Source organism: Larus michahellis, chromosome 1 (assembly GCF_964199755.1).
Source record: "Larus michahellis chromosome 1, bLarMic1.1, whole genome shotgun sequence".
NCBI lineage: Eukaryota > Metazoa > Chordata > Aves > Charadriiformes > Laridae > Larus > Larus michahellis.
In genome coordinates, this window is record NC_133896.1 from 120681676 (window position 1) to 120704739 (window position 23064).

General features: G+C 41.9%; 1 protein-coding gene across 2 annotated transcripts in view; it reads left to right on the forward strand.

Moving 5' to 3' along the window:
• EVA1C (eva-1 homolog C) overlaps positions 1 to 23064 on the forward strand; it is a 41094-nt gene that overhangs the window by 3954 nt on the left and 14076 nt on the right. For both annotated transcript variants that reach the window (XM_074600843.1, XM_074600853.1), the window contains exons 2-4: positions 12595 to 12791; positions 16181 to 16304; positions 19358 to 19510. In XM_074600843.1, the coding sequence (XP_074456944.1) occupies positions 12595 to 12791; positions 16181 to 16304; positions 19358 to 19510 (474 nt within the window). The remainder of the gene's footprint in view (positions 1 to 12594; positions 12792 to 16180; positions 16305 to 19357; positions 19511 to 23064) is intronic.

Genomic DNA, 23064 nt, shown 5'->3' on the forward strand with positions numbered 1-23064 from the left:
TATTTATGTCCACAGTTTCATTCCTGCTTGACAAAGCTCTATCCTCATGTTGTTTTTCTTAGTGATCACTTGCAGCTTTCACATTTGAGATCAGGTCCCAGACCAGGAGACTGAAGACTGCTGTGAATTTTGCTAATTCTCCAATCTCTGGGAGCCAAAATCCTAAATACTCTGGGCTCCCAGGACACTGGCAGAAGTGGAGGGGGACACGTTTTTCAAGAAATGAAGGCCACAGGACAGCCATTTCCTCACAGCTCCTCTTATACTCAAGGACTGGTTCCCAACACGGGCAAAATAAGGAGCTGGCAAGACCTGCAAACTTATAATACTAGTACTTATATACCTCTTTTAGTGCTATAAAAAGCCCAGTTCTCTGCTACCACTGCTCCTGAGGTGGTTGGTTTTGCTGAGGTTGGTTTTGCTGGGGGTGGTGGCTGTTGCTTAGGAGCGTGTAGCTTCCCGACAGCAGAAGTCACTGCTCCTTCATCTTATCCCTCTGCCCTCCTTGCTGGCAATGGGAAAAGGGCTGCGTTTTCCCCTTGGCTGTCTGTCCTACCCCTGCTCTGCCTCACACCTTTTCCTCCTCTGTGGCAAAAGTGAACTGCCCTCTTATCCTTCTGGAAGCAAATTCCTTCTCACAAGCAGCACTGAAGAACATTCATTTACCTTTTTTATATTTACTTGTGGATATTTTGCATCCGTCCTTTCACTTCTTCCTCTTTTTTTCCATGCTACTTGGAGCTTAAGGGCTTTTGCTTGAACTGGCCTCCTTTGCTCACTTCATCAGTCAATCTCCCTTTCTTTACCTGAGTCCCAGCCAGGTTTTCTGGGCAGCTTTTAAGAAACGCGGCTGTAACCAAAGATCAAAAATGAACTAACTCTGTGATTGCATAACTGGGCTGAAGAATGACTTTCTGGATGTGAACAGAAAAAGCAGCCTGCTGCTTAGGTAGAACCTTTTAATCTTTGTCTGCAGGTGTCAACTTTTCTTTCTTTTTCCAGAACCGTTCAGACGGCATTGCTTTAAATCCATAGACTTGATCTTCTGACCCAACAATGGAAAACAAATGGATCTAATGAAAAAGCAAACTAGTTCACCCAAGAAATATAATCTGATCTTGTGGCCTTTCTGCATTAAAAGTTTCCATTAAGTTCTGTGGCACTCGCCCATCCCCGATTCCCCCAGGCAAAAGGAAAGCAAACAAATGCTTCAAGCAAATGCTTTGTTTGTAATAATGTGGCAGGATCAATCATGACCAACCACAATGATGCAGAGGTTTTTTTGTTGATTTTGTGTTGGTCAGATAAAATCCTGTATAAATTTTCTTGAGCCTGTTCTGTTGACTCACTGTGGCAAGTGGAGCTTGTCCTTTGACCAGGATATTTAAAGAAGTGCTAAAAAGAGTGATGTCAATGATGCCTTTTCTTGATACCGCCTTGTAAATGTCAAATGCAAATTTTGGTTGTTTTGTTTAAAGAAAAACATTTTGTTTTAAAAACATGTTTCAGTAATATGGGAGTTAAACCTCAAAGTCTGCTTTAAGGTTTCTTAAACCGGAGCACGTTTGCATCTGGGATTTGTTCTGCAGAACAAGAGAGGTGTGTGTCAGAAGGGAGATTTTAGTTTAGATCGTGCTGCTGAGATCCAAGGTTTTGTTTCAGGCTTGTCTCTGCAGTTCTTGCTGCTTTCCTGAGGAAGTGTAGCTTATGAAATCCCATTTTAGGTGTGTATTTTGCCTAACATTTTTGTTAAATCCACTGATCAGATTTAATCATCCTTGTTAGAGAAGTTAAAGCTTTGGTCCTATTAAGTTCCTACATGTCTTGTGAGCATAAGCAGATAGGCCCTACTGGCATCCCCTCAAGAAAGGATGCTGCTCCGGAAGCTCTCCCAAAGTGAGTTAAAGCATAGTGTGATGCCCTTGCCCCTACAGCAGATGTTGGGAAATTCAGGCATGAGACACAAACCTGTAGGAAACTTGACTTGCTGACTTCCAGTGCTCAGACACCAACATGGTTGAGTCTATCTTTCAGATTCCTGTACCTTTGGGGCAGGAACTCCCTTTGTTTTCACTGTGCAAATTGCTGGCACCTGACACATCATATGTTATTTTTATTCAAAATAAATAGCAGAGATTAGCTCCCTGCTGCCTTTCCTATTCCATCTGCTACTGATACCCTTCTTAGTAAGACAGAGCTTCCAGACAGTCTCAGCTTTATTAGAGAAAGGAGTTACAGACCTGTTCCAAATAAATACTCAGATTTTGATGGAAGTGTCCCCAGACAGAGAAAGCACTGTTTGACCAGTCACCAGTTATCAGAATTCTGTCATCTGCCAACCATAATCTACAATTAAAATTGAAATATTTTGATATATTACCAAACACAGAGAAAATAGTGTCTTAAATGGAGCTGAAGAGCAGAAGGAGGCATGGTTGCACCTTATTTGTTCAGCCTTGGTGAGTCATTTCATCTGAATTTCTATGCGTTTTAGGAGTTTTGTTTCAAAGGTCTATTGTGTGGCTTCTGGCAACAAATTAAATACCAGTGATGTTTGGCTCTTAATTTAGAATTAATTTTAAAGCATCACTCATAATATAAGACCTGATTGAAAGCATGTGGAGGTCACTGGAAGGATTCCCAAGGATTTCACTGGGCTTTGGATGAGGGTCTCATCCCACAAATATCTGTTTATTTTTCTTCATTGTGTTTATTCTTGGATGGGAAGACAAGCATTAATTTTTCAGAATAATTTTGCAATTTTGGTCTTTTCATTTCTTGAGGCTAAAACTGAATTGGGGACAATGAAATGTTGTCGTAAAGGAAATCATCAGGCTATGAGGGTAAGGTGGGGGGTTTTTTGCTTTTGTGGCTTGGACTCACTGTGCTATAAGGCAACATAACACTGCAGATATGTGAGCTGCCAGAGGATGGGCAAATTCCCTGATCTCTAATTTATCTGATTTTTTGAGTGTCAAGTATAAATGGGAATATAAAGAAATGCAGAGTTTGAGTCAGAGTTCTGTTTCCAAATGAAACCTGTATTTTGTTTTCTGAGGAGCTGGCAATGAAGAGCCGCCCCTCTCAAGTTTGCATGGAGGTTCAGGTTCATAAATTCAAGTTTTCAAAGAAGTATTTTCCTCTAGTCCCTGAGGTTCTCCTACTTGCAGTCTTTGGGAAGGTCATAACTTTGCTGTCTCTTGGGCATAATGATTCACTCATTCTGTCTCCAGAAGCAGTTGCCGCCCATTGAGCCTTTCTCTTGTTACTTTGTGTTAATGACACTAGAAGATGCTACTCAGTCTGTAATCAAAAGAAAAATTTATTGGCAAGGGCAAAAAAGAGCCTCACAGTCTTCCTTAAAAGTGTTGTACCTCCTGTCAGCATCTTAGGATAGGAGGGAGGAAATCTTCCTTTTCTACTGTAATAGTTCCAGATTAAGTCCCAGGACAAGTGGCTTCATGGAATAGCTGAGAGAACTATAACTGACTGTAGTGTGGAGTTTACTACAGACCAAAATCTTTGGGGATCAGTAATAAGTTGCCTCTTCCTAACACGAGAAGGGAAAAGGGAAATAAAAAGAGAAAGTGAGTGAGAAAAAGGAATTGCATAGGGATCTCTCTGATTTCCTCATAAAGCCATTGGGCTACAATGAAAATAAGCATCACTAAGAGAAAACACAAGGGAATGTGAAACTGTGGAGCTGAAGGAAACAGAGAACAGCCTCCTCAGGATATGAGAGAGAATAAGCATCTGGTCTGTGAGTGCAGGATTCATGGATTTTTTCCACTCTGCAGAAATTTAATACACGTAACTGCAAGTCTGAGCTGAGTTGCATGGATATGAAGAGGTTATGTGGTTCCTGGAGAAACAATGCCCATTTGGCATAACCAAAAAGTTACAGGAGGTCTATATTTTCTTCATGATGTCTTGGTTCTGTTTTTCTAAAAAGAGCTCATGGCTTGATTTCTTATGTGTGCTGCTACTCACTGAATAAACCCTGTTCGCATATTAGAGTTTGATGTGGTTTCATGCTGAATTATCTGCTGGTTACCTGGGTCCTTTCTCTGGCTTAAGTGTGACCAAGCTCTTGCTTAATTTGACCCTCAGATTTAGCAGACAGTGAGAGTCAGGTTCAATAAAATGGTTATGATCCAAGTTAGGATCCATGAGGTTTGACTATGATGGAAAAAAAAATAAGTGAAACAGATTCCTTAGGAAAGTGCACACATTGATAAAGCAGTTCATGGAAAACCTGAGTGAGGTCTTCATCACTGATGCCTGCTTTGATTGCCATACTATCTCAAAAGCATTTTCACTTTTAACTTAAGCATTTTTTTATTGAAGGCTTAATCCTTCATCTGTCAGTAAGGCCAGTGAAAACAAATTACTCCATTAGTAGCAGTCTGATGAGCTCTCTAGCGTATGTATGCTGTCTCTTCAGCAGCGAGTGGACTTTTATTATTAGTAAGGCGTTGAGTTGGAAGTGACAGCTCTTGTTTTGACCTGTCAGCTCAGTGTTTAATTTTCATGAAACTTGTAGGAAGTTTATTTCTTTGAGTTCTGTACCCCTCAGGTTTGAGACTGGCCATTGAGTTTAAAAGTTGTTGAGTTGAGTAAGGGAATGGCAGATGGACTGAGGTCATGATCTCATAAGCTTCATTTCCTTTAGAAATGGTCAACTGAAAACTCTGAAGGTCTGATCCTGAGAAAAGTAACAGCTTTGGATGCTCTGAAACCAATCTAGACATTCCGAAATGGAAAGTTTTTTGATGGTTGCTAGCTTATAACTGTAACTGGATTAGCACTAGTTTTTCTAAGTGAACATCCATCCCCACGTCAAAAAGGTTTAGATAACATCAAAAATACAATGATTGTGCAAAAATTATTTTCCTTGCATGGCAAAACAGCTTTTCATACCATCTCCTGCAGTAAAAGCAAAAGGATAAAGTTAATAGGGTAGCAATCACTAGTAAAAAGTATGAGTGTTGAGAGAAATAGTAGAAAAAGGCATACTGAAGGAAAACAAGCAATGGAGGGAAATAAAGTCAAATTAGTGACTGCAAAAAAGCATGTATTAAGCAAGCATACATTTTTATGTGTATCTGCTGAGTGAAGCTGTTATGCTCTTTTCTGAACAGTAATTAGAATAAACAATGCTTCTGCCTAAGGGTGTTTCTTATTGATAAAAGACCAAGTCTGGTTAGAGTGACTCAAACAGTATGCTTACAACGCACTGTGATGAAAAATAATAAAATGACGGGGCAAGAAACACAATGTTGTGAATTTTAGAAACAGTGTCTTTCCTGGATAACATTTTGCCCTGTGTCACAATTACTAGTTCTAAAAGAGAGCTACCACAGAGAGAACTTGCAGGCAACCGAGGTAAGAGACTAAAGAGAATTACAAGAGGCAGATCCTTCTTCTGTGAATGGAGCCAAATAAGCACTGTCACATCCACACACACACAGCCCGGCTCTGAAAGCAGTGATTATGCAGAAGCCCTGAACAGCACCGTGTGGTGTAGCTGCCTCTAAAGACCAGTGGAGGGGATGGCAGAGGGGATGGGGGAGGAAACTTAGGGGTTGATTTCTCTTCAGTGCTTCCTTCACAAACCAATGGAGAAAATATTGCTGGAGAAGTACTGCAGCTGGATCCCGAATACCAATAAGTATCAGATTGATGCTTCTAATGGTGTTTGTAGTAGAGTTTATCAACAATTCTGTTATCACCGCATGAGATCTCTTCCTTCAACCTTGCCAATTTTGCTTGTGCATTTTTAATGACTCTTGGCACAATTCTTCATAAAACTGCGGGAGCTGATGTAGATTTACCGAATGGATTAGCCTTCTGGGACTCCCACAACAATATGCGTGCTATTTCAGTCTATTTTGATCTAAAATGGATTTGTATGTCTTTAAAACGAGCTAGCAAATTGCTGTGCTAATTAAGCTAGATTGAACAATGCACAGGAACTAATATTACTAAATCTATATATGAAGGCCCGATTCTGAGAATCCTTGTAGGCTGTGTGCTACTCAGCTTTGGGCTCTAAAAATATTACATTGCAAAGCTGTTTGCTTGCCAACAAGACATTACATCAGTCAACGCTGAGATTGCATTTAATATGTGCTAGGCATTCGACTCACAGCTTGAAATGCTGTTCTCCTTGATGCTTCCATATGGTGAGGTTCATGCCAGTGCAGTGAGGCTGGACAGAATATACACATTTCTTCTTTAATGCTGACAACTGAAAAAGGGCCTTAGAGCCTTGTGTTAGCATCCTCCACCATCAGGAATGAATCCAGCAAATCAGAGTACCCTGTACTGTCTTGTGCCATGTGTGGGAGTCACATCTCTTGACTGACTGCTTCCAGGCTTTTTGGTAGTCGTATTTTTTTAAACTGAAACTTTCTAAGTTCCAAGTTTTTCAGTGTTTTTAAGAGAAAAAAAAATATCTTTCCACTATTTTCATACCGTCAGGTTCATTACTGCCATTATTGTTGCTATTCAAAGCAATAATGCCAGTTGCGAATGTTGAGTATAAAAACTATAAGCTTTTAAGAGCCCTGTTTCACACACAGAGGTATCTATTCACTACCTTTGCTCCTTCAGGCCAGTTATTTTTGTCTGTCATTGTTATTATGGTTTATGAGTCCTCCTTTGCAACAAGAAATGATCGGTAAGGCTTAAAGCTTTGTTCAGCTGCTCAGCTGCAGTGTTTTGTGTGTTTTTCTGGTGCTATGTTTTTTTTGGTTGAAGTTCTTTGTCAACACAGTGGATGCTGTGACTAATTTGGCTAATTCTGGAAGAAAGGATTATGCTTGAATTCTGTATTGATGTTTTGAGTCTCAGTAGAAAGTTACAATGAGTGAGTAGTCTGGGTTATGCAGACAGTTGGGTGGGATGATACCTTCTGGCCTTCACATCAATGGGATCTGTTTATTGCCGTATGATTCAGGCTTAACTTCTGAGCCAGTCTGTAACTGGCTTGTACAGGATTTTGTATGCAGAGCACCCCATACATTGCTTATGAATGTGTGTCTTGGATAAATGGGAAAGCTCCTAGTGGAGCTTTCACACAGAGGCATAGAGATGTTATTGGGACACTGCAGTATTGCCAAGTTTTTCTAATTTAGACAATTCTCACAGCAGTTGACTTTTTTTTTTTAGTAATATTTCATATTGTTTTAAAGAAGAGTGACATTTATTACTTTTGAAAAAAGAAAGAGGAAATCTATAGCCCTCCTTCTTTCAGAATAATGCTTGAAAAAGCAACTGCTGTAGCTAAACACCACCTCCCCCTCCATCACCCAACAACCCAGAAAACAAAGAGAAAAAACCCCAACATTAGGTTTAAAACATTAAGTCATCTAAGGTTTTTTATAGAGTCTGCTTAAGATTCTGTTTCCCCAGGGAAAGAAACCTCATAACTCACAAGTCCAGGTTTCCCAGTCCAGGGGCATGAACAGCCATGACCTGACTCCATCCATGTTGGGGTGAGCCGTGGTTGTGCTCCAGCCCTCCCTGTGCTTTGCTTTCCAAGGGAAGGGAATCTCCTCATGTGCTGGCTGGAGAGAAGCTAGCGAGTAGTTCCCTGGCATGCAGGGAACCAGGGCTTAGAGGTGTGTTGTAGTCCAGGCACAGTCTCTAGCTCCCCTATTAGATATTTAAAAAAAAAGTTTTCTCAGAATTCACAACGAACAGATATTGATTAATTAAACAAATACAAAACGAGAGATTCTGAACAACAAATAGTGCCCTGAAGTGCCTGTGGCTTGGGTGATGTGCTGGGACGGTGCCTGAAAGTGACACAATCCTGCTGTCTGATTTGGACGGTGACACAACCCCACTGTCTATTTTGGATGACCTGATTTAACTGTGCCAGCTGAGAGAAATGCAGAAAAGGAAGCATGCCTCAGAAAGACTGACAGACCCATTCAGCTGTTACAATGCCCTCTCTCCTGATAATCATGGCTGTTATTAATTGTGGAGATAAGAACATATTTTTCCCCTAACCTTACATTGTCATTCGGCTAAACTTGCTGCCTCAAGGGAAGTGTGGTTTTGTACAGAAGTTGGCAAACAATATAAGGATACTCATGGTCTCAAGAAGATGAAGCTTTCTACCGGGGTGACTACAAGGCCATGCTGCCCAGGAAAGGAGGGAAAACAGCTGCTCAGCGCAGGAAGGACATGGACCTGTTGTAAGTGAGTCCAGAGGAGGGCCACGAAGATGCTCAAAGGGCTGGAACACCTCTCCTACGAGGACAGGCTGAGGGAGTTGGGGTTGTTCAGCCTGGAGAAGAGAAGGCTCCGGGGAGACCTTATAGCGGCCTTACAGTACCTGAAGGGGGCCTACAGGAAAGGTGGGGAGGGATCTTTATCAGGGAGTGTAGTGATAGGACAAGGGGTAGTGGTTTCAAACTGAAAGAGGGGAGATTCAGATGAGATATTAGGAAGAAATTCTTTCCTGTGAGGGTGGTGAGACACTGGAACAGGTTGCCCAGGGAAGTTGTGGATGCCCCATCCCTGGAAGTGTTCAAGGCCAGGCTGGATGGGGCTTTGAGCAGCCTGGTCTAGTGGGAGGTGTCCCTGCCCAGGGCAGGGGGGGTGGCACAAGATGATCTTTAAGGTCCCTTCCAACCCAAACCATTCTATCATTCTATGAACTGGAAGCTACTCCCCCCTGTGCAAGCACTGCTCTGGGACTGAGGTGAGAGGTGGCAGCTGCCAAGAAAACTTTATGCCCTCGCTGAGCCCCATCGTTTGGGTGGCCACAGGGCAGGCAGTGCCCCGGTATGTGAAAATGGGCCAGCATGAGGAGAGGAAAGAAGCTGGAGTTTTTCAGGGAAGAGCAAGAGGAAATCATGACTTTTCCGAGTGGGAATTCTTTCTCAGCATGGGCTGTGATCTGCCCAGTCGGCAACACTCTTCGCAAAGGGCTGACCGCTCCACCTGTGTCTGCATAGTCTGTGTGTATAGTAATAAAAAATGCCGGTTTACGTGGTCTGCCATGTGAAACGAGCAATTTAGATACTAGTACGTCACCACTTCTCTTATCAGAGAACATTAGGTTTCAGCCAATTTCCATTACTATTTTTATCCTTTATTGTGTGCAAATACACAAGGATTTTAATAACAGCAGAGTCACTTTAAATGCGTCTTGGAAGGCCGGAGAACATGATGTCTTATTTTCACCAGTCTGTCTAATGCTATTTTTACAAGTGAAGCATATTGCTTATACAGAATCAGAGCAAGTTTTTTAAAAAGGCATTTTTTTAAAGGATTGAATAGTTGCAATTGTTGGAGAAAGGTGCTTAGATACTGGATTAGGAATTTGCAGGATCAAAGTAGCAGTTAAGATGCCAGGGAACTCATCCAAATCACAACATAGCTGATATTCTTTAGGGAATACTGGGCTGTTTTGTATACAGCACTCTTGGCTCCAAGTAACTTAAAACCTGAAGAATTGAAATGATTACAAATATCGGGCTAAATCTTTCAAGGTGTTGAGTGCCCACAACTCACGTTGGGCTGAATGCTCTTTTACACTGCGGCCCTTTATGCTATGATGGCACCGTCAAAGGTATTCAGCAGCAGTAAATGCCATCGGAGGCCCCTTTACAGTAGGGGACCATAGCAAAATCACTTGGGTGCAATTGGGCATTCGGCCCATTTTCCTGGCAATACTCAGCACCTTTCAGGAGCAGGCTGACAGAGGAGTGGCTCCGGCAGGAAAGCTCAATTATTTGTGATCTCAATTACACAGAAGATGTAGGGGATGGATTTGGTTTGGATTTTTTGTTGGGGTTTTTTTTGTTGGTTTTTTTTTTTTTTAACCTGTGAGACGCCATGGGGATTTCTGCTGGCTGGTCTCCTTGAGATCTAGACTGCAAATACAGGGCATGAAATTCTCTCCATCCTGATTTTAGTGCCAGTGCTCAGATTGAATTCAATGAGGTGAGGAATTCACTTGCATCTTTGCTGCACTGGAAGGTGCATCTAGCTGACTCCTGTTCTCTCTTGGACTCTGGATGAGGAACAGCAAAGACAATAGCAGAGCAGGCTTCCCCTTTCTCCAAACTTAGTAATTGATAGGGGAGCTGAATTTTCCTATCCAGTTGCACAACTGGTGCTGGGAAAGATGCCAGAGAACCAAAATATTTTATTTTCATATAAATTACCTGGAATACTTAAATTTCTATTTTAAAAACCTTTTTTTAAATTGTTTGTCTTTGGTGAAAGGTTTGAAAAGAGCAAAAGGTGTGAAAATTAAATGGCATGAGCAAACTCTTTTTCAATATTTTCTTTGAGAAAACTAATTTTTTTTAATTATACAAAAAACTTGTCATTCAGTCACTGAAACAAGAAAATATGGTTTGTTTGGTTTTGGTTTTTTGCGATACACTTAACAGTAATAATGTCACCACAGTGGGGGTAAGCAAGGCTTCTGAGGAGAAGATACTAGCTTTTGTCTTTCATGAGACCAATTATATGTTTGTAAAAGAGACAAAAATTATAATTTTTGAAATTAAAAAGATACATATGTGCCATGGTTTCAGCTGGGATGGAGTTAATTTTATTTTTTTTTTGCTAGCAGATGGTGTAGTGCTATGTTTTGGATTTGGGATGGGAATAGTGTTGGTAGTGCACTAGTGGTTTTGGTTGTTGCCAAGCAGTCAAGGCCTTTTCTGCTCCTCACACCACCCCGACAGTGAGTGGACTTGGGGGGGCACAAGCAGTTGCGAAGAGGCACAGCCGGGACAGCTGACCCCAACTGACTAAAGAAATATTCCATGCCATATGATGTCATGCTCAGTATATAAAGCTGGGGAAGAAGAAGGAAGGGGGGGGACGTTTGGAGTGACGGTGTTTGTGTTCCCAAGTAACCATTAGCGCGTGCTGGAGCCCTGCTTTCCTGGAGATGGCTGAACACCTGCCTGCCCATGGGAAGCAGTGAATGAATCCCTTGGTTTGCTTTGCTTGTGTGTGAGGCTTTTGCTTTGCGTATTAAACTGTCTTTGTCTCAACCCACGAGTTTTCCTCACTTTTACTCTTCTGATTGTCTCCCCCATCCGAACTGGGGGGAGTGAGCAAGTGGCTCCATGATTCTAGCTGCCGGCTGGGGTTAAATCACAACAGCATGTAATCATGGTCTCAGTTTTAAAACCTCTACAAATCTTTTCTCAAATTAATCAATGGAGGCTCTTAGTGCTTTCTCATTACTTAGTATGTTGGCCTTGGAGAATTTTGTTCAGGTTTTTTGACGTGAATGTGGATGAACTTGGTGTTCTAGAAGTTGGGAATTTATTTTAGAGAGACTTATACAGAATTTAAAGCACGTATAAGAATAACAAAACTATTCAAATATAGTTACTGTATGCACATTAATAAAAAGTTTGGTTAATAGTGTAAGAATTAGAAAACAGATTTGCTTTGATTGTAGCATATTGGGTTGTCATAAAACTCATGGGGAAAAAAGTGGGTTTGGGTCTAATTTCCATGTGTTTGTGGATGAGAGTAGAGGAAGGATATTGCTTTGGTTGCAGACTGGTATTTTGTATCCTTTATCTCTCCTGTTCCTCATGTCTATTCTTCCCCTTCACTTAGAAGCCTTTTCTGCTTAAAGATAGATTTCAATCAAGTGTGACGGAGTGGTAGAGATATCAAAGCCTTGTAAGTATAGGTGAGGAAAGTTTTTGAATTAGATTACCTCCAATAGTTTCCCATCACAATGGCTAATTTGTAATGGTCAGAGGTAGCAACCTGCATGTTTCCATTAAAGTATTCTGCAGAACAGAGAGAAGGGCAGTAGGAGGTTAGATTTGTAAATATTTGCGGTGATAACAGAAATCTTGGCTAAAGAGGCAATGAAATACAAATCGGAAAAACTGCTGTCATTAGCTCTGCTGCTCATGGACTCACTTATTAAAAGATGCAAATGGATGGTGCAGTGGACAGCTGCGTACAGATCCTACCTCTCCCTCTCCTGGTAACACTGACAAACTTTTTAGCAAATACAAAATTCTGTGTATCTTACATTTGTGTTTCTGTCCAGCACTTATGGACACCTTGCCTCTGTTGTCGTAGCATCTGATCCAGTGATACAGGGAGAATCACTTTTATTATCACCTGTGGGGAAACATGACTGCCTAGGAGACCAGAAGTGCACAGCATCAGTTTAAGACGAGGTGTAAGAAATACCTTAGCCAGCTGGAACGCAAGAGTCTAGCCCGCGAAACCAAGTAGTAGCCCTTCTGACTTCTGCAAACATGCCATGAGATTGTTAGCAACGACGACTGGCAAGGACCTGAGCCCATTTATTGTCTGTGAAATGACGTCTCCGACATAGTGCCGCTGCTGGAGTGCTGGTAGGGCTCTGACTCACTGCCACACAACCTCTTGTTTTCCAGACCCAAGCATTACTAGCATGTAAAGGTTGACCCATTCACAGAACCATGTGGTGTGGCAGCGGGCCATACATATAACCTTGACTACAATGCCCTTTCCAGAGACTGACTGTGGTTTTCTTATTATCTAACGAACTTGTCGTTTCCTGTACTAGTTGTAACAGAGCTGAATATTTTCTAGGTTACCTAACCAAACTCCTGCAAAATCATACTGCCTATGCCTGCGATGGGGAACATTTGAGTCTGCACTGTCCTCGGCATTCAACAATAAGTGTTCAGTCAGCATTTTACGGGCAAGACTACCACATGTGTAGTACTCAGGAGCCTGAAACCAGGATGACAGAACCCATAAACTGTGTGGCGCCCACCTCTTTGCAGGTATCGCATGTTGTAAAGGCTCTTAATGCACAGAATGTTTTTGACTGTTTCCACGCAGTGAGCTATGCTGTGTGAAAACGGCGAGTGTTCACAATGTTGAATGAAATGACATCGTGTCTATGTCAGTTTACCATCAAAAGTATTACAACTGAAAGGATTTGTCTGGCCAGCAGGATATTACCATAGGATTGTGAAAGCTTTGTAGATTGCCTTCTATTTTGATGAGCCTTGCTCGGGAAACCCCCTTCTCAAAGTTGCCTAAGACAGTCTTAATCCATCACACAGGCCCTCCTTGTCCCCAGGAGAGGATAAAAACATCGGACAGAGCTGGGTTACAAATCCGCTGAATACGATGGCATTCTGGTTGGCATTAGGCTTGTTCCATGCCTGTCTTAACTCACTGAAAAGGCACCGTTACAGCTAAACAGCAGATCCTAAGCACTTCTGCAGGTATCTGCAGTTCTGTGAATATGTGATTTGTATCAGTAATATCCTATGGTTTTTTTGCTGGGCCCACTTAAGTGTAGCTTGAAATGATTTATACTTCATAAATTACTTTCTGCTGTGGAGGCTTTTGTAACAAGGGTTAGAAGGTCTGACTTACATTGCTGTCAAAGACTTGTTTCATCATAGTGAAAATGCCCAGTGTTAGGCCAAATTCAGTAAATCATTGCAAAAATGAGTAGTCATGGAATCTGAACATGTTCTGTTGGTGAAGCTGTTGTAAATGCTTTACAGAAACTTTGATGAAGCTTGCAACATTTGTGCTTGCAGCCGACACATTGCTTCTTGACAACAGGGAATGTCTGTTCCCACCACTAGTGAGTTGAAGAGTTTTACGGAGTGGTTTGGTGGTAATATCCTCCCTCCAGAAACAATATTAGGGCAGTTTTACAAGTGTGGCTTGCCCATGCTGTACTGCAACTTCTAAAAGGCATTCCAGACATGACCTATAGGCCATGTGAAAGTACATCTCTCCACCAAAAACAGTAGGCCAGATGCATCCTTGATGTCATTTTACTGACCACAGTGAAGTGACACCAATGATTATTTTGGGCTTGTGAGTGCCTTTGTGATGTCTCCATGGGCAGTTTTTTCCCTTGAATGTAATAAACACAGCATGGGATAACTGTTGTATAAACTATCGTCATCATTCAGGCACTGTCATTGATCAAAGGCATGCAAGCATTTTGATGAGGCCACAAGCATGAGAGATACGAATGCTCTGCATCTCAGGGAGTTCCGGTTCTGTCAAGGAGAAGAGACACATCCTGTAAACTGGTTTCTTAGAAAAGAGCACCAGTGATCTCATCCCTCCTCCCCTTCCCTTTGGAACCGCATCTGCAGTCTGCATAATCGGGCGTGATGCTACCCTGCAGTCGGGAGGAAGCATAACAGGCATTTTTTACAGTGACCTCCCATTAAAAGGATCACTGCAAAGTTAGATCTGTCTTGAGATATTAACAGCCCAGTGCTATGTCATTTTGAGTATCATGTTTGCTTTTGTGGTAGCGTGTTTTTGCACAGCAACATGATAGAAAATGCGACTGCTGTTTGCGTTAAGTAGGAGAAAATACAAACAGATGCACAGGAGATGATTCAGCTCAGGTGCAAACAGAAGGTGACTCAGTAGGGTACAGCTATCTCCACTTGCTAAAGATGTAACTGTATTGCACTGGCCTGTTCCAGAACAATCCCAATTAAGGAGGAGTTATTTGTTTGACTTCCAACTCTGTAAAAGACAAATTGACTGATAAAATTAAGTCTGCTGTGCTTTTCCTTCCCTTTTAAATTCTTTAGAGTGCACTTAATGCTCAAAAAGTGTTGGACGCAAGTCCTCTTCTTCTACCAACGGGAACAAAAAGGCAAGAGTTTTATAGGATTGCAGCGGTGTGCTGCCTATGTATATCATTTCTGCTTGGGAGGGATGGCTTCCAGGGATGACAGGAGGGATTCAGCCACTGCCAACTCTCTCAGCCTGGAAACAAGAGTGCAGCTTATGCTGTCACAGTGGTAAATTTCTGATTTGTCCTCTTGGTATGACTGAGACCCCTTATGATGAGAAACAAGGCAAAATTTCCCATAGATGTTATGAGAGTACCTAAAATTATTAGAGTGGTATCTTACAGTTACTGCTGTTAAGAGCAGGGTGACCTGGAGACAATGCCCTCATCACAGTCTGCTCTGATTTTACACATCAAGAATCCTGGGCACAACAACAGAAACTATTCAAGAATAGCGTATAGAAAGCCCTCTCTAAACTGGGCTTTGAAGATTAATAGGAATTTCATAAGTATACTGCTGCATTTAGACTGGATTTTTTTAGGTGCTTTGGCTTGTGCCTGTGTTAAATACTGGACTCAGACTCCTCTTGGGCAATGTCTTCGTATTTTCTATACAGCTCTCAAACCACTGATGAAGTGGGAACACTAATGTGAGCACTAGGAGTACTCAGTCCTTCTGCTGAACTTGGTGAGGGCCCATGTGACCCTCTGTGTTTAACACTGCTGACCTTTTTATTGTCCTCCTCTGTTGCCACTCCCAGTGAAGCTGCAGAGTAAGAACCATGGTATAGGGCTGGGCCAAAAAATCTGGGGTAGGTATGGCCTTAGAACAGCATTTGGGAAAAGAAAAAAAAAAAAAGACAAGCAGGCTTAGGATAGACAGGCACATCTGGGCTATCCGATCAAAGCAATTCTGAAATTTGTTCAAGTGGCAAGTCAAGTAAATACCTGATAATGTGTGTAAATGCAAGCAAGAAGTAAGGGCCCCTTAAGCAGGAGGTCCTGCACGTGGCGTAAAGCTGGGGTGTACTTAAGCATCACTAAGCACACCAAGTCATGAGTTAGAACTCTTTTGAGTGAAGATACTACAGACCATGATAAGGTAAACTTGAGTAGATTGGGATGAAATGGTTAAAAAGACATCTTTTTGAGTTATCATGCTTCACCTGGACATTGCAGTCCCATAAATGCTCTGAGGAGTGCGTGAGAGCCTCAGGCACATTGGTGAAGAGGCTGGGGGCTGAGGGTGTTCCCACTTGCTCAGGGCTCTGCAGAGAGACCCAAGCACCACAGAGGCTATGGTGGCACACAGCAAGATCTGGCTGACCGGCTGGGGGCAGAGGGAAAAGTGACAAACAACAGCAAACTGGTAACATCCTAAGTTGCCTTGGGCATTGCTGTGATGAATACATTCCCATAAACTTGGCCATGACTCAAAAGATGTGGCTTAAATCCAGTGATACGGAAGTTTCTTACATGTTCATAGTCAAAAAGTTGTGAAGGAGTGATTTTCACCTGTATAGAACAAAGTACAACTAAGTGTTCTCATTGCTGTATAGCTTCATGCCTTGTTTTCAAGCCTATGCTTTTTGCCCGTTGTTCTAGAAAGTACTGGATGAATGCCAAAACCTGAGATCCTGCCAGCTTCTTGTCAATAGTCGGGTTTTTGGGCCTGATCTGTGTCCAGGGACCACTAAATTCCTCCTTGTCTCCTTTAAATGCAAACCTAGTAAGTAATCCACATCAGGCAAATGTGTTTTTGTGTGTGTTTTGTTGTTCGTTTTGGTTAAAATGCTGCTGCACAAGGCTTTGCATAAATCCGTGTGAAGTTTTGAGGCTCTTAGATTAATGGCAAATTGTTTTATTTCTGCTTTGCCTTAGCTCTCCATTGTGTTTACAACTTCAGTGTGCTTGCTGCCAATTTAATGACCAGTGTAGTTTGGCAGAGTCAGATGTCAGACATCAGACTAGAAAGGAAAAATGTTTTGGAAATTATTTTTAAAGAGATGGCAACGATAATGTCATATTAGAAATATAGAGCTGAACAGCAAAAAACAAGTGGTTGGGCTAAGGATCCAAATGATGAAGAAGATATCATAATAAGCAATATGCAAAAACGCTTCAGGAGGTAGGACCAAAGCTTTCAAAGATCCTCTGTTACTACCTCCCATTTATAGAATAATGGCTGGAGGATACACGTGCATGGCTGACTTTATTACAGAATTTCATTGTAGAACCTGTGTTCGATGCACGTAATTGACGTTGGTATGTAAAGGGACAAATCCTGCCTTAAAGAGAATGCACTTTGTAAATATGAGAAAAGTGTAAGAAAGATTAAGACAATCACCATGAGGTTTCATTTATTTGTATTTTTAAATTGTTTTTCTTGTTGCTATTGTATATGAGAACAAGCCTCAGTAGCCCGGGGGCTCAGCTTTTGTTGGCAGCTAATCCCCAGTGTGGCTGAAATGGGTCCCAAAGAAAATAGTTGAATGATGATTTATGGGTAGGTTTACCAGCCAACTCAGAAATACCATCCCACAACTAAAGGAGGAAGCACAAAAGAGATTTTCTTTAATCAGAGCATTAAGATAGACATCACTGGTGGAATAAGAACAGGGGTGGCAAGCAAACTGAAGGGCAAAGTATTGAAGTCAGAGCAGAGATACCGGAATGGAGTAGGCAGGTGTTAACTTTGGCAAAGCATTGATACAAGAACTCCCAGGGAGATTTACTGGGCCAATCATCAGGGGGGAAAAAAATGTGAAATTTAACGTTTTTATGATCTGTTTTATTATCTTATCATTTAAAGATTTTTTTTTTTTTACATATTACAGTTACTGCATTATTAATAGTAGATGGATTTGAAGATCATAGTTGTGTCTGTATCATTCAAAATCTCCCTTTACTAATCAAAAGTGGATTGGGATCCTGTTTGTTACTTTTATAAGCTGCTTAGTATTTTTCCCACTGGAAATGAGCTACTTTGAATATATAAGATTCTCTGTAATCTGGATTTTACAAAAACCTGTGGAAAGTGAATTTAACAGCAAGTGCTGCCTTCAGAACTGAGGAATAGTCCAGTTTCAGTGCAAATTACGTGATTTCATGTGACAGGAAATTTTTACTTGTAGGTAAGACACCAATATTCTTAGGCTTGGCTGTGGAAAACATCCTTACTGAAGAAGTCACTTGAGTATAACTTTATTTTACAGTCTCCTTGCCTTCAAGCAGGCACTTAAGCAATTGCCTGACTCCCTTGGTTTTTCGTCTACTTAGAAATACTGTATTTTCCTCTGTTGTTGCTGTATCCCTGCAGAGGTCTCTCTTGTATTCCTACTTTGTCTTACACCTCTTGGGTGTTTTTTTTCTGTTGTCTGTACTTCCATAGCCTCTCCAGCAGCCACGGAGTGCAGCCGTACAGACACAGAGCCCCTCTTTAGGCTGTCAGCCCTTGGGTCACATCCTCTGTTTTCTTGGCATGATCCTCATGGGTGTACGGTATGGCAGGTGCTTCTGCAGAAGTAACAATCTGCAGCAGGTCAAGAATTTTTAAAAATCACACTTTTTACACTTAAACTTGTGACTGCTGATGAGCTCAAATGGAAGAAACTGCACTATACCAAGAACATTAACCCATTTTTTTATCTGTTCTATTCTAAATGAAACAATAATGTTTTCTTTATTGAATAGATAGGAGGTTTTTCTCTCTCCAGTTCCCCTAGCACCAACACCCGCGCTCCACTCGCTGGGATACCACTCAGTAACAATAAGGTTTCCCTTTTCTCCTGCTTAGCTCAGGAACCTCCTTTTCCTGTTTTCACATTTTTAAAAGACAAAAAAATGGAGCAGAGTAAACTCTTCTCCCTGGCGTTATCTGCACTGAAAAGGTTTGCCGCCATACCTAGACCAGCAAGACTTGAGCGGTAAAATGCTGCAAGCAGAGCGGCTGCTTAGGCCAGCAAGAGACCTCCTTGGCCAGACGGCAGATTTTAACCAGTCCCTAGGAGGGATGAACCATGCTGTCTGGAAGAAGATCTCACTGGCTTTCCCCACCTCTGTGCTGAGAGCGCTGCCAGTGTGCCTGTGCCAGCTGGGAAAGGGAGGGGGTGTATTTTTCTCAGCCTCCTGATTCACAGCAATACTTTGTCAGCAAAACTTTCAAATGAGCCCGTGCTGGATAGTCAACGCCCAGGGAAAGTCACTGACCTTGGTGGAGCCATGCAAATGTAGCTGAGAGCACTGTCTGGCTCAGGGTAAGTAGCCCGTCCCCGTGCCTTTGTGCCTCCCATTCTTGGGTGCTCGCTTAGTGCTGTGCACGGCGGCACTGGGTGATGCCAGCCGTCCCCATGATTGATGAGTGGTCGGAGGCTCTCAGCACTCAGGCGGGCATCTGAAGTAGGCGTAAGAATGCAACATTGTCCCTGGGAGAGACAATAGGAAAGGACGAGGCTTCTCCCACTGAGCAGCGGTGGAAAGCAAGCCAGGAAATCAGGCAGGAAGGGGGGAGGCTGTTCCACTGGGAGAGGAGATTGGCAAAAGTTAACTTTTCAGTTCCTTTCAAAAAGGAGCCGGAGGCTTTAGATAGTCATATGGGAGCAATTCAGTTGGAGGAAACACTCCGCTTTGCTGTTGGCTTTGTCTCTGGTTGTAATAGTGCCACATATCACTCGCAACAGAACTTGCAGAAAAGCTGTTTTCTGTCATGCTGCTATTTGCTATTAACAGTCCAGCCGAGTAAATTGCCTCATGCTACCATATTGTTATTTGCTTCTATTTTAGCTGAATACAAAACCAAATCAGCATGTGAAAACCAGGAACTGAAACTCCACTGTCAGGAGTCCAAGTTCCTTATCATCTACTCTGCCACCTATGGCAGATGGGCACACGAGGAGAACGTCTGCTCGACAGAAATGGAGCGCATCCCCCCCTTTGGTATGTTTTTACGCTGTTGATAGACCTTCTCCAAGCAGGTGCGCAGAGGAGAGGGGAAACATACAGGGAGAAAACTTTAGATGCAAGAGCAATGGTGTTTTGAAAGCACCAGTGGTTGAAATATAATAGAGATTATTTCTGAAACTCAAACAAATTGCCCAGTATGAGAAAGAAACATGGAATAAGAAATGCAGCAAAGGAATAAAGTTTCATATAGTTAATCGGTCCTTAGTATGATTAACATCAGAAACTCTAGTTCTGCTAGCTGTCTTGAACTTAGGTGACGTATACTAAATATCAGCTGTTTGCCTCTCTTCTTCCTCCAACTTCTGACAATGATTAGGCAGCCCACGTGTCGTGACACCTTGTCTTACTGCTACCTTCTTCTTCGATCTCTGTTTCTGCCAGCTCTTACTTGCCTTAAATGCAGACTGTAAGGATAGGGTCCATAGGTTTGCTTTGGATGCTGTTGTATGACCAGACTCCAAGGCTCTAGTAGTATACTAGAAAATTAAATGTGCCTGGGATTTCTCTCTGGCACCAAGTCCAGCAGACAGGAATGTTCTATGTATGTAGTGTGAAACTCTTACCCTCCAAAGCAGGATGACTGCATGCAGACTGCTTCTTGAGGCGGCTCCCTGGCCTGTGCTAGCTCCTCAGCTGTGATGGCAAGTTGCTGAGAGGATGCTGTTGGCCTGGGCCAGACGGGTGCAGGGACCATACTTATCGGAGTGGAGCGCTGCATTGCAGTGCCAGAAACATGCCCTCTCACTGCTGATTTACTAGCACAGGTGCATCCCAGTATATATAAAATACATAGTATTAATGTCACTGTAATATTAATATTGCTTTGGTCAGACTGTGAACACTTTCAGGCACGGACCATTCCCTTTTGAATAGGTAGAAGAACCCAAAACATCATAAGCAGTTGTATGGTCTACATCGATAACCAGTCATTGACTTCACTGTGTAGTCTCAGATGGGGTATGAATAATGACTTAGGACTCACTTTTTATCACTAAATTATCTAAATTTGTAGTAGCATGTGGTCGTGAGGGTGCTTGATGCTTGTATGAATAATATTGTCAGTGGTTGACACTGAAGGTATGAAGGTAAATTTTCATGCCATGGAGAAGGCCAGCAAAAGATCTATGTGCTGTTCAAATCCCTTAATACCACACAGGGAAGGACTTATATGACTAATGCCAGCCCTGTGCAAAGGCTGAACTTTACTCCTAAGAAACATGCTACAAGTGAAATCTATAAGAAGCATCTCTGAACATCAAGAAGAGATCAATAATTAGTCTTAAAAGCCATTTTTCTGCAAGCCAATGTTTCTGTTTATTTATAAAGATGTTATTAAAAATGTATTGGCTGAAAATCATAATCTGTTCTTAGACAAGAATCTATTTAAAATTGCCAGGTCTGTGTTTCACGCTGGCTATCTTCTGTCGCCCTTCACACAGACTTCAGCTCTGACTGTCTGTTTTGTGGTGGAAACATTTTAATGGATTTTTGACAGACCCATGCATCCTTTGTGATGGTGGCATTAGTGTATGACACAAGGCAGAGCAGAGATAGCTCAGTTGATCGAGAAAGGCTGCCACCATGCTTATTTCTTGCACTCTATTCACCTCTGGAAATCACTTGCCTCTAACGTCAGCACTTAGAGTTCACAGATCAGAATATTGCAAACCTTTCTTACTAGATAAAATTTCCCAGTATAAATAAAGAATCTGCAATAGCAACAAACTCTCTGCTGTGGCCCCCTGCATACGAGCACCTCTTGAGCAACACCCTGGCTGTTGCTGGTTTTATGTTGTATAAAGCAACCTAAAACTGTAGTAATAGGAGAAAGCATAAAACATGAGACAAACACAAGGTAGACCTATAGAAGGTAGATCCTTTTATAGATTTCTCAGTGCTTAATGGAAGTGCTTGGCCTCTTTCTGCGTGGTACCAGTAACCCTCTGCAGTGAGAATAATTTTCAAAAGCACCTATATGGCTTGGGAGTACACGTTCAGTTATCACAAAAGACTTAGCACTTAAGAACCAGATCCAATTGACTCCAGATCTGTCTGTCTCAAGCTTAAATTTTATTTATGTGGTTAGTTAAGCACATGCAGATGTGAGTGGGTGCATGATTAGACTTTTTAAATGTCTGTGTACCTTTCTCTTGGGGAAAGCAATGGTAATTTGAATGTCAGTGTGATTTTAACGATATAAGACAATTTAGAAAACTAACTTCAGCCCCTCTTCATTCCTGAAGCAGAGCCCTTGTACTTGTATATGTTTGCACCAAAAGCTAAATTGGCTCCAACACACATCCGTTGTTGTTTATATCCACGTTTGTGCATCTCAGCCTAAAGGCAATGCTTGAACCTTTCCATTTCTTTCACTGCATCACAGGGAAACTGTGAGGCGTTTTTTTAGTACTATGCGGAAGAGAAGTCATCTGTAGATCCCAATGACAAGTACAGGAAGTCTCTGTTGAGCTCAGGAGTTTTGCATCTATCCATACTTGATATGGTCCTGCTAGGAGTACTGGGTATTGAATAAATTAGATACTTAGCTAGATTTTGGTGACTTCATGTTGCATGTAATATAGTTGATAAGCAATTAATGACAGACAGCAGCTTTGGACTGAGACGGGTGCATTCTGAACTATGGCTTTTCTGTGAACAGTCTGTCAAATCAGCTGACAGATTTTCGGAGCTTTGCTTCAAAGGGAACACAGGAGAACGTAAAGTTTCTTTACCATAAAGGCTTTTCTCTGTATAGGAAACAGTATATAAATCCATCTCTGGTGTTGGGGATATCTGTGTGGCCTTGGAGCTCTTGTAGGATCCTGAGCTTCAGCTCAATGTTTAGCATGACTGCCTCCTCTTGGAACTAGTTTTCTGAGCCAGTTTAATAATGTAAATTAGGTGCCATTTTCAATACAGAGGAGGAAGAAGAGCAATGGTATCGTGGTGTCACCCCTGCTAGATAAAGCCTTTACAGTAGAGTTGTTCTCTTGTCTGGTTAAGTCTTGCTTGCCCTAGGCAATGGAATAGCTTTAGGACAAAGCAAAGCCAACTGAAATACCCACCCAGGGTGGGTTATGGGAAACATATGTTCAGGTCCCTGCCCTGATTCAGGTAAAGAGAAGATCTGAATCTGGGTAAAGATTTGAACTACGGAGTACAAGAAATGCTCTAGCGTGTACCGTAGCTGGTAAGACAGCACTACTTTCAGTCAAGATTGATACCTAATTATATATGTAACTTGCACCTTTCATTTCAAAATGTCTTTTACTTTTGTTAAAAATGACCAGAAATAAAAACCTGCACTTAGAACAACTCATCTTGCTCAGTGCAGTTTGCGGGAGAGGAAAGGTTCGTCAAAGAATGTGGAATTTCCATATAAGATCACTATAAAACATTTTTCCTGTTTTTTATAACTTTCACCATCAAACTGAAATATGGTATTTTTACATGGTCTTGCTTTCTGACTTGTCGTCAGGGCCGTTTATTCCTATGAGCAGTCACCTTTGCCCACTTCGAAGAACAGT